This window comes from Gracilinanus agilis, unplaced genomic scaffold (assembly GCF_016433145.1).
Source record: "Gracilinanus agilis isolate LMUSP501 unplaced genomic scaffold, AgileGrace unplaced_scaffold17341, whole genome shotgun sequence".
In the NCBI taxonomy this organism is placed as follows: Eukaryota; Metazoa; Chordata; class Mammalia; order Didelphimorphia; family Didelphidae; genus Gracilinanus; species Gracilinanus agilis.
In genome coordinates, this window is record NW_025348409.1 from 1 (window position 1) to 9807 (window position 9807).

General features: G+C 41.0%; 1 protein-coding gene across 1 annotated transcript; it reads left to right on the forward strand.

Moving 5' to 3' along the window:
• Nucleotides 1-52: 52 nt before the first annotated feature.
• LOC123254196 (AMP deaminase 1-like) lies at nucleotides 53-6151 on the forward strand. Its single transcript, XM_044683254.1, has 2 exons — nucleotides 53-777; nucleotides 5974-6151. Exons 1-2 carry the CDS (start codon nucleotides 631-633, stop codon nucleotides 6130-6132), a joined length of 306 nt encoding a protein of 101 aa, XP_044539189.1. The 5' UTR covers nucleotides 53-630; the 3' UTR covers nucleotides 6133-6151.
• The last annotated feature ends 3656 nt before the right edge of the window (nucleotides 6152-9807 follow it).

The following is a 9807-nucleotide window of genomic DNA, read 5'->3' on the forward strand; positions in this document are numbered from 1 at the left end:
GAAGGAAGGAAGGAAGGAAGGAAGGAAGGAAGGAAGGAAGGAAGGAAGGAAGGAAGGAAGGAAGGGAGAAAACAAAGATTGAGGCAAACAGGAGTTAAATGATTTGCCTAGGATCGTGCAGGTAGGTAAGTTTCTGAAGGGTGATTTGTTTTTTAAACTCTTACTTTCTGTCTTAGTAACAATTCTAGTCAGAAGGGCATGGGCTAGACAAATGGAGTTAAGTGACTCACTCAGGGTCACTCAGCTAGGACGAGTCTGAGGCCATATTTTGAACCCAGGTCCTCCTGATTCCAGGTCTGGGGCTCTATTCTAGCTACCCTCTGAAGCCTGATATGAAAACAAATCTTTCTAACTCTGGGTATCTTATGGTTGTCTTATTTATCCCCTGCTCAACTTTTCTCCTAATCTCAACTGGTCATTCCTCTCTAATGCTTCAAATTAGGGCTTCCTCATGAGTAGTGACTCATGTCTGACTTATGATGTGAGATTTAAACATCCCACATTTTTTTTGCCCCTTTAAACAGCAACCAAAATGTCCACCTGACGGAGGGGCAGCATCCCATTCCTGTCCACAATTTTTTTTTAATCTTCCTTTTAAATAGAATATGTGTTAATTTCTTTTGCTAAAACATGCAACTTTTGTTTTTTGTATGTAAATCATTTCAGGAGCCCTTGATGGAAGAATATGCTATTGCCGCCCAGGTCTTCAAACTGAGCACATGTGACATGTGTGAAGTGGCAAGAAATAGTGTCCTACAGTGTGGAATGTCCCATGAGGTAGGTTTGCTTGTCTTCTTTTTTCTTTTCTTTCTTTCTTTTTTTAAACCTTACCTTCTGTTTTGGAATCAATACTACATATTGGTTCCAAGGCAGAAGAGTGGTGAGGGCTAGGCAACTGGGGTTAAGTGACTTGCCCAGGATCACACAGCTGGGAAGTGTCTGAGGCCACATTTGAACCCAAACCCTCCCCATCTCTAGTTCTGGCTGCCCCAGACTTGTTTTTCTATAGTTCCTACTTCTAGGCATTTGGCCCATGGGAAATTCTATTTACCTCATCAAACATATATTAGGTAACTAATTTGGGCAAGAAATGATGTGAGGTTCTGGGGATACAAATCTGATCTAATTTATAATAGGGAGAGAAAAAGACACAAACATAAATAATCATAATATAAAAGATGGGATGAATTCCAAAGAAAGGTCCAAGCTGTGAGCATGGAATTTGTGAATAGGGACCAATTACTTTGAACTGGAAGATGGAGGAGAGGAAGGTATTAGGAAGCTCCATGGAGAAGGTAACAGCTGACTGTCGCCTTTTAAGACAAAGAGGACCTTTTGTCATCATCATCATCATCTACATTTCTATCATTTAAAATTTTTAAAAATTTTTTTAATTTTATTTTTTCACATTTCTATCATTTTAAAGTGCACAAAGCACATAATATATACGTTATCTCATTCAAGTCTCACAATTCTACAAAGTATTACAAGTAAGATTATTTCCATTTTACAGGTGAGGACATTAAGGAATAGAGAGTCAAGTGAGTTGTCCAAAGTCACACAGCTAGTAAGAGTTAAAGGCAGGATTCAAAACAAGGTGTTTCCTAATTTCAGGTCCAGTATCTTTCCTCCTGTACAATTCTGCCTCCTCTATTATATTTAAGGATGTTCTGGAGCCACCTTAAGTCTAGGTATTTTTTTTAAACCCTTACCTTCTATCTTGGAATCAATACTGTGTATTGGTTCCAAGGTAGAAGAGTGGTAAGAGCTAGGCAATGGGGTTCAAGTGACTTGCCCAGGGTCACACAGCTAGGAAGTGTCTGAGGCCAGATTTGAACCCAGGACCTCCCACCTCTGGGCCTGAATCTCAATCCACTGAGCCACCTACCTGCCCTCTTGAATATAGGTATTGTTAGACTTTCAGTATGAAATTTATGCTTTGTGACAGTGAGATGGCACAGTGGATGGAACATTTGGCACGGAATTAGGAAGACTTAAATTCAAATCTGAACTCAGACATTTACTAGCTGTGTGACCCCAAGCAAATCACTTAACCCTGTTTGCCCTCAGTTTCCTCATCTGTAAAATGTTGCAGAAGGGAATGGCAAATCACTCCAATATCTTTGCCCCCCCCCAAAAAAACCCCAAATGGGGACAAAAAGAGTCAGACAAGACTAAAATGACTAAACAACAAATTTATGCCTCAAAAATCAGAAACACTATCAAGATGTGAGTAATTATTTTGTTGATTAAATACTTGAGAAAATGATGGAGAAAATGTTAATAAAGTAGATTAAACTTAAAAGCAGGTTATGCAAACTCTTTTCCCCCCAGAGAGCTGATAGTTAAAACTTTTGCTGGTGCTGAAAAGCATTTAACACCCCAAGTAGATTCAGAAGAGAGAGAAAGAGAGAGAGAGAGAGAGAGAGAGAGAGAGAGAGAGAGAGAGAGAGAGAGCATTCCANAGAGAGAGAGAGAGAGAGAGAGAGAGAGAGAGAGAGAGAGAGAGAGAGCATTCCAAACATGTGGGTAAGAGAATGGAGGTAGAAGAAAGCAGGACACAGACAAGGGACAGAGAGTAGACTACTTTGTCTGACTCACAGAAATCATAAAGAGAATTATAGAAGACAGACTTCGGAAGGCTTGTTGACATCTCATTGGGGAAGGTCTTGAATGCCAGAATCAGGAGTTCAGACTTTATTTGATAGGCAAAGTAGAGAGGACTTTTGAGTATAGTAATGAGAGGATCCAAGTGGTCCATTAGGAAGGTGACTGAGGCAGTATTATGGGGGATAGATTGCACAGAAGATAGGATGGGGCAGGAGAACCAGTTAGAAGGTTGGGATAATGATCTGGGTAAGAAGAAATGAAGACCTGAAATACAGGGGTTGAAACAGTACCAAGAAGGAGACAGATTTTAGAGTTGGAATCAATAAAAACTTGGCAACTGAATGGATGCATACAGTGAGGAAGATGGGAGGCTCTGAAGTTATGGGTGTGGGTGTCTGGGATCAACAACAAAAATAAGAAAGTTGGGAGAAATGCAAGTTTGGAAGGGAAGATGAGTCCAGAATAGAACATTGTAAAGTGGCTAATGCCCCAGACCCCAATCCCAGGCTATCTCCTAAACAGAAGTTGTGAGGCAAATCTAAGATTCATTTAAGTTGTAGACAAAAACTTGATCTTTCAATAACAATGAAATAATGATAACTGACACTTTAAAGTTGGTGAAGTTATTTACAAACATGATCTCATTTAAGCCTCATATCCACCCTGTAAGGTAGTTACTATGAGCATCATTATTATTCCCATTTTATAGATGAGGAAACTGAGGCATGACAAGGTTAAGTGACCTTCCCGTGGTCCCATAGTTGGTATCAGCAATAAGATTTTAACCCCAATCATTTAAAACGCCAAAGGCTGTTAACTTTGTTCCCATTCAAGGACTTTGTAAAGAGTAGCTAGATGTCCCAGGGGATAGAAGACTGCCTGGAGTCAAAAAAGACCAAAGTTCAAATCTGGCCTCACTAGCTATGTGAGCCTGAGAAAGACATTTAACCCTGTTTGCCTCAGTTTCCTTATCTGTTAAATGAGTTGGAGAAGGAAATGGCAAACCACTCCAGTATCTTTGCCAAGAAAGCCCATGGACAGTTGGTCCAGGAAATCATGAAGAGTCAGACACGATGGAACAACATCCAAATATCCATTCCAGAATGCTATCTCCTATACTTCACTGACTGGAATGGTGGGTTAGGATGTAGAGGGCAAAGGGCTGGGCTATCACTGGTGAGTCGGGTAGAGAGGGAGCATACACCATGAATGACTCCATGAGGATTAAACAAACAAAACAACCCTTACCTTCAGAAGAGAAGGAAGGAAAGGAAGGAAGGAAGGAAGGAAGGAAGGAAGGAAGGAAGGAAGGAAGGAAGGAAGGAAGGAAGGAAGGAGAGAGAGTGCCTGCAACCCTTGTGTTCCATTAGACTTAGAAAACAACAAATTAACATTATCCCTGCTGTATTGTATTTTTTATCGAGTTTGTCAAACATTTCTCAATTACATTTTAATCTGATTCTTTGTAATTTGGGAGTTTTTCTGGTCACTGCAGGCTGGAGTTTGACACCTTTGATTGAAGCCATCAAGTATTTCCTAAATGCAGTACATTATTATAAAATAAGACTAATTTAACAAAGAACAAAACAAAACAAAACAAAAAAAACCTCTTACCTTCCATCATAGAATTAATCAGCTAGAAAGTATCCGAGGTCAGATTTGAACCTAGGACCTTCCTTCTTCAGGCCTGGCTCTCTATCCCCTAAACCACATAGCTTCCCCCTCCATGAGGATTTTAAGAGGGGGAGGTTAGTGGAGGTGGAGAATTCAGAAATTTAAATTGGATGGTCTTCACTTCAATAAAGTAGGATGTAAAGGGCTTATAGATGAAAAGAAACTTAGAGGTCATCTAGTCTCACCCTCTTATTTTAAAGATCAGAAAATGAAATCTTAGAGAAGTTGCATGCCTTGTCTCATGTCACAGTGAAGCTGGGCTTCAAATGCAGGTCCCTGTACTCTAAATTCAATGTTTTTCAGCCATATGCTACATGGAGTTGGGACCTTGAGAGAAGGTTGGAAACAACTATTATCTTTGTATCCCCAGTGTCTATTACAGTATCTGACACACAATAGGTCTTCTTTTTTAAATCCTTCTGTCTTAGAATCAATACTGTGCATTGGTTCCAAAGCAGAAGAGCAATAAGGTCTAGGCAATGGGAGTTAAGTGACTTGTCCAGGGTCACACAGCTAGGAAGTGTCTGAGACCACATTTGAACCCAAAGCATCCAGTCTCTAGCTCTTGTTCTCCATCCACTGAGCCACCTACCTGCCCCTCACGTATTAGGTCTTATTATATACTTATTGGTTGATCATGGGAATAGTGTGGCATGTAATAAAAGAATAAAAAGTAGCTAGAGACTGGTTGAGGTTAAATTAAATACTTTGAACTTTGAAACAATAAGATAATTTCCTGATTTCCTGCATCAAAATTTTCACACGGAGCAGTAGGGACAAAAGAAGCAGATGACAGGGGCAGCTGGGTTGCTTAGTGGATTGAGATCCAGGCCTAGAGACAGGAGGTCCTAGGTTCAAATCTGGCCTCAGACACTTCCCAGCTGTGTGACCCTGGGCAAGTCACTTGACCCCCATTGCTTACCCTTACCAATCTTCCACCTATAAGTCAATACACAGAAGTTAAGGGTTTAAAATTAAAAAAAAAAGAAGAAGAAGAAGAAGCAGATGACAGGATTTATTCACAGTTTGAGATCAGCAGGATGAGGTCAACAGAAATTTAGGGGAGGCTCAAAGGCAGAGAGAGATGAGGATCATTACTGAAATGGCCAACTACAGGGTCAAGATCCAGTTAGGAAATGAATTGGGGCCAGAACAGGGTTAATAGTTTGAGGGAAAAAATTACTGAAAGACACATAAATAAAGAGAAGGAAGAAAGAAACAAGAGAGGTGGAGAGACAAGAAATTAGCTTTGCGAGATGTCAAGGTGTAACCCTTAACTTTGGCTAAAAGTCCATTGGAGATGGAGGTCAGTGGAGTTGAGGAGTTCAAGAAACTATGAATACGGAGTGTTGGATCATTAAAGGAGGCTTCTGGAGTCTCCCCAAGGAACATGACATAAATGGGTTGATAGAATGCAAGTGAAGAAACAGCCCAGTAAATCCTGTATAACCACTGCATGCAGGGAGTGGAAGTTTTTGTTTTGTCTGTCTGGACATGCCTTTTGGCCAAGAGTTAGCCTTTTCATCAGACTCTATTCAACGAGGCACTGGATGAATCCTTTTAAAGGTTTATTTTTTCCTGTTGCCAGGGGATAGCATAAGGAAGGGATTTTGTGGAGGAAGTAATTATTATACAGTAATATTGAGGGGCTAATAAACAATGATCGTTCTGCTTCCTTTTGTCTTTTAGGAGAAAACTAAGTTTCTCGGAGACAATTACCTCGAGGAAGGCCCTCATGGAAACGACATCCGGAAAACCAATGTTGCCCAGATCCGAATGGCCTATCGCTTTGAAACCTGGTGTTATGAACTCAATCTAATTGTAGAAGGTCTAAAGGCAACAGAATAAAATAAATACAGCAACTCTACTGTTTGGATTATCGTTTCTCTTACAAAAGTTCAGAGGTTCAGAGCGGTAGTTACCTAGTCCTACTCTGGGAGAAAAAAAAGACTTGAAAAGTACTTTATCGGGGCAGGTAGTTTGGTTCAGTAGATAGTCAGACCTGGAGATGGGAGGTCTTGGGTTCAAATGTGGCCTCAGATATTTCCCAACTTTGTGACCCTGGGCAAGTCACTTAACCCCCATTGCTTAGCCCTTACAGCAATTCTTCCTTGAAATAGACCATATCAATTCTAAGAAGAAAAGAGTTTAAAAACAAAAGAAAGAAAAGTGTTTTATAATTGGAAAGATAAGTTCCTTCTTAGTTCTGTTTTCTATTCATGGACTGGGAAATATGCTTAAGGATACTCCACCCACCTCAGTGTCATATAAGAAAAATCATCTTTTTGACAGGTTGTCCCTGCTAGACTCTAGAACAATTTTTATAGGGCAGTGTGGGTGTGCCCCTACTTTAAGAAAATCCAATTAGCAAAAATCTGAACTTACAGAAGAAATATTTATAATTATTAGAAAAATAATTTGAGAGTCAGCTTATTTCACAAAAGGTAAACTTTTATTGCTTAAAATTTCACTATGGATTTTTTTCAGTAGTGACAGTGAACTCTACTGATGCACTACAAATTATTTAATTGAAAAAATTAAGGTAAGGTGTAATTTAGAGACGACATACATCAAGTGAAGAACTTTTCATGTTTCCGTAGCTGCCTTTCCACTCATACAAGTATGTTGCCATCTACTGGTATGATATTTTTGTGCGAGTATAATTGGCAGAAACCTAAGATTAGCAGAGGCTAAAATAATTTTTTCCCTTTTCTCAAGGACTTTTCATTTGTTTGTTTTGCTTCTGCAATTTTGTAATTCTTTGACTTTGGAAAAACTACTCATTATCTTAAATTCTATTGAAATTACTACAGACATCCTTCCAATCTTTGCTAATATATATATATATATATATAAGCTTTGGAGAGTGTGTGATACTATCATCCTGTGTGCTGTTTTCTTTTTCTTTTACCCTTTTTTCCCCCCTCTTCTTTTGAGTCCCAGTCTCCCCATCTCATCCTGCTTAGAAATACCACATTCACTAATGGATTGGATCCCACTACTTAAAGACATAGGAATTTAGATCTGTCCTATTTCCCACTCTAACAACTTTGCCCCAACCTAGGCAGCCTGGTGGCTACCATATTTTGGCACGAGACTTCATGATTTTCTCCTTTGACTTACAGAACAGATTTCCAGCAGTCCCTTTTTTCAAACTTTAATTGGATAGTTGGCATACATTTTATTTCAATCTTTTGTTTTCATATGTCACCTATGTTTTCCAATAGAAAACCCCCTCCATAGTCATCTCTTATAACAAAAAAGTTAAAAGGGGGAAAAATGGTTCTCAAGTCAATATGCATTTCCTACTATGAGCCAGCCATCTTGCTAGAGGTTAGGCATACAAATGAAGGCAAAACCTTTAAATAAAAATAAAATAATAAAAAAAGTATAATAAAAAGTCACTGTCCTCAAGGAGATCACTAATACACATTGAAAAAGTCTGTCAAAATATATATAGTTCCCTCAATCCCCCATCTCTTCAAAGGAAGAGACAGGTACCTTTACATCTCTTTCAAATTTGATTAGAAGGTCATAGCATTCAATTTCAATTGTTCTGGCTAACAGTACCTTAAAATTTTAAAAATCGATTTAAAAAATTTGGGGCTAGTAAACTTCTACCACTTCGTCACATCCATTTGGCTGATTGTGCTACTTTCTGGCTATGTTTAATTTTTTTATATTTTGCTATAGAAAAGCCGACCCATTTCAATATTGTAAAAACAGCTTTCTCCACTCTGTTATCATAAACTCACTAACTCCAAAATAGAAAACCATCAAAAATTAATTCTCTTTTTCCAGGCTCTACAGAAACCCTCAAATTTAGGTGTGACCTCCCCCCCCCCTGTTTTTAGACCAGTTCTTAGTCTCCTCCATGTAGTTTCTGACATCTAGTGATGATATATCTCCCCGTAGGGCCAACTTTATATTCCCTCGAGAGAATGTGATATCCATTATCTTGGAGACTTATTTAAGGCCGCTTTAGATATCTGGATTAATTCAACTTGTTACAAACGAAATGTTCCAAATTTAGGCTTTAAAAGGATTGTCCTTTTCCTGTTTTTCCCAAAAGAGGGCAGTAGAGGACACATGCAAACACCGTTGCCTCTCCAGAGGCTTCCTCTTAGGACGTAGGACCTAGAGGTGATGGGAACTTTACTGCTGCTCATCTTATTTTGACAGAGGAAAAACCTGAAGTCCGGAGAGGTTACTCTTCCGGAGGCATTTGCCATGCAATCTCCTCTTTACCAAAGAAGCTTCCCGAATGCAAAATTCATTGAAGTAGATTCCAAAGCAAATTACAAAACTTTCCTTTAGAGAACTAAAAGAACATTCCTGTAGCGCCTTCCCCAAGATCTTGTTTGTTTCGATTCCCCAATTCCCAATTCGCTTCTTAAAGGACACTTGTCACTTTGGTGTGGCTTTCCATGAAGAAGGAACAAAGGATTTTCTTTAAGCTGGTGTTGGTTTTGCCGTCTGGGGCTGTGATGAATGGGCCAAATTTAGTATTAGAAATATCTCTCCTGGTCCTCGGCACAGCCCTCTCCCCCATGCTGTTCTTGCTGTTTTGTGACAGCCATCTGTTAATTGTAAACCAAACACCTTTCCTTCTGGCCTCTCTAGGTTTGGTGTCTCAGTGTGAACAGATGTGAGGGAGCTGAGGGAGGGGTTTGGGGGCCGGCCGGGTGGGCCTGGGCGGCTCCGGAGAGAAGAGGTCTCGTATAACATGCCCACCAGTTCATCGTTGGCCCTATTTCTATAGTGAAACTGGGCTATTGCTGGTTCTGGGCACGGTGCCAGGCTACATACCTAAGTGTGACTCTGGCTTCACTGCAGGCAGAGTGATTATGGATGCGTGTCACTAGTGGGCGAGGGCTACAGAATCCAGGTACTGGGAGTATCAAAGGCTTCTTCCGACCTCCGTCCCTCCCTTCCTCCCTCCCGCAGGGATTCCAAGCCTAAGGTGTTACTTGGCATCTCCGCGACTTTGCAGGTTGGCGGTAGACGGACTCCACGCTGACTCCCAGACCGGCATCAGGGGAAACTGTAGTTGAGCTCCACACATTTGTAACTACGTTTGAACAGGTAGGTTTCCAGTTTCGGAAAGCGCTTTCCTTAATCTTGTGTGGTAGCTGTTAAGACGGTTGTGGAGATCAGATGAGATCATAATTGTAACGCGTTTAGCACCGAGCCTTGGCATGGAGTAAGCGTTATCTCAATGGTAGCTATTATTATTAACAGATGCGATAATATTTGGAAGGCGGTTTGCAAACTTTCGAGCGCGGGCTTTGGGGCCGTTGGGGTTCCAAGGTTAGGCTGAGGCGTGGACCTCAGACGTTGGGGCGCGCGGGCTGGGAGGCGGTTGGGGTCCGGGGGACGGGGCAGCTGTGGCCCTTGGAACCTCCAGCCAGTCAGCCAGCGGTCCTTTCCGGACTCTGGGTCTCAGCGAGGCGGGGGCAGGGCCAAGGGGCGGGGGCTGGAGCCACCCAGCCGGGGCGGGACAGGGCGGGACCTGGAGCCCGG

Excerpts from the sequence above, each read along its gene's own strand:
- LOC123254196 (XM_044683254.1), top strand. The coding sequence starts at position 631 with ATGCAACTTTTGTTTTTTGTATGTAAATCATTTCAGGAGCCCTTGATG. Across the intron at positions 778-5,973 it reads AGTGTGGAATGTCCCATGAG|GAGAAAACTAAGTTTCTCGG; the intron begins GTAGGTTTGCTT and ends TTTGTCTTTTAG.